At 54.5% G+C, this 310-nt stretch overlaps 1 protein-coding gene across 1 annotated transcript in view; it reads left to right on the top strand.

The window, feature by feature from the left end:
* Positions 1-4: 4 nt before the first annotated feature.
* LOC104461926 (neuron-specific calcium-binding protein hippocalcin-like) overlaps positions 5-310 on the top strand; it is a gene marked incomplete at its 5' end in the record, with an annotated part of 1112 nt that continues 806 nt past the window's right edge. The window contains one exon of the mRNA XM_010073673.1: positions 5-310. This exon is cut by the window's right edge and continues 48 nt beyond it. Within this exon, the coding sequence (XP_010071975.1) occupies positions 5-310 (306 nt within the window).

Below are 310 nucleotides of genomic sequence, written 5' to 3'. Positions count from 1 at the left end.
AAACAGCAAACTGCGCCCGGAGATGCTGCAGGACCTGCGGGAAAACACCGAGTTCTCCGAGCTGGAGCTGCAGGGTTGGTACAAGGGCTTCCTGAAGGACTGTCCCTTGACTGTGGAAGAGTTCAAAAAAATATATGCTAATTTTTTCCCCTATGGCGACGCATCGAAGTTTGCGGAGCACGTCTTCCGCACCTTCGACACCAATGGCGATGGCACCATCGATTTCCGAGAGTTCATCATCGCGCTGAGCGTCACCTCCCGCGGGAAGCTGGAGCAGAAGCTCATGTGGGCTTTCAGCATGTACGACCTG

This window comes from Pterocles gutturalis, unplaced genomic scaffold (assembly GCF_000699245.1).
Source record: "Pterocles gutturalis isolate BGI_N339 unplaced genomic scaffold, ASM69924v1 scaffold32047, whole genome shotgun sequence".
Lineage (NCBI taxonomy): Eukaryota > Metazoa > Chordata > Aves > Pterocliformes > Pteroclidae > Pterocles > Pterocles gutturalis.
This window is presented reverse-complemented; position numbering and strand designations above follow the sequence as displayed.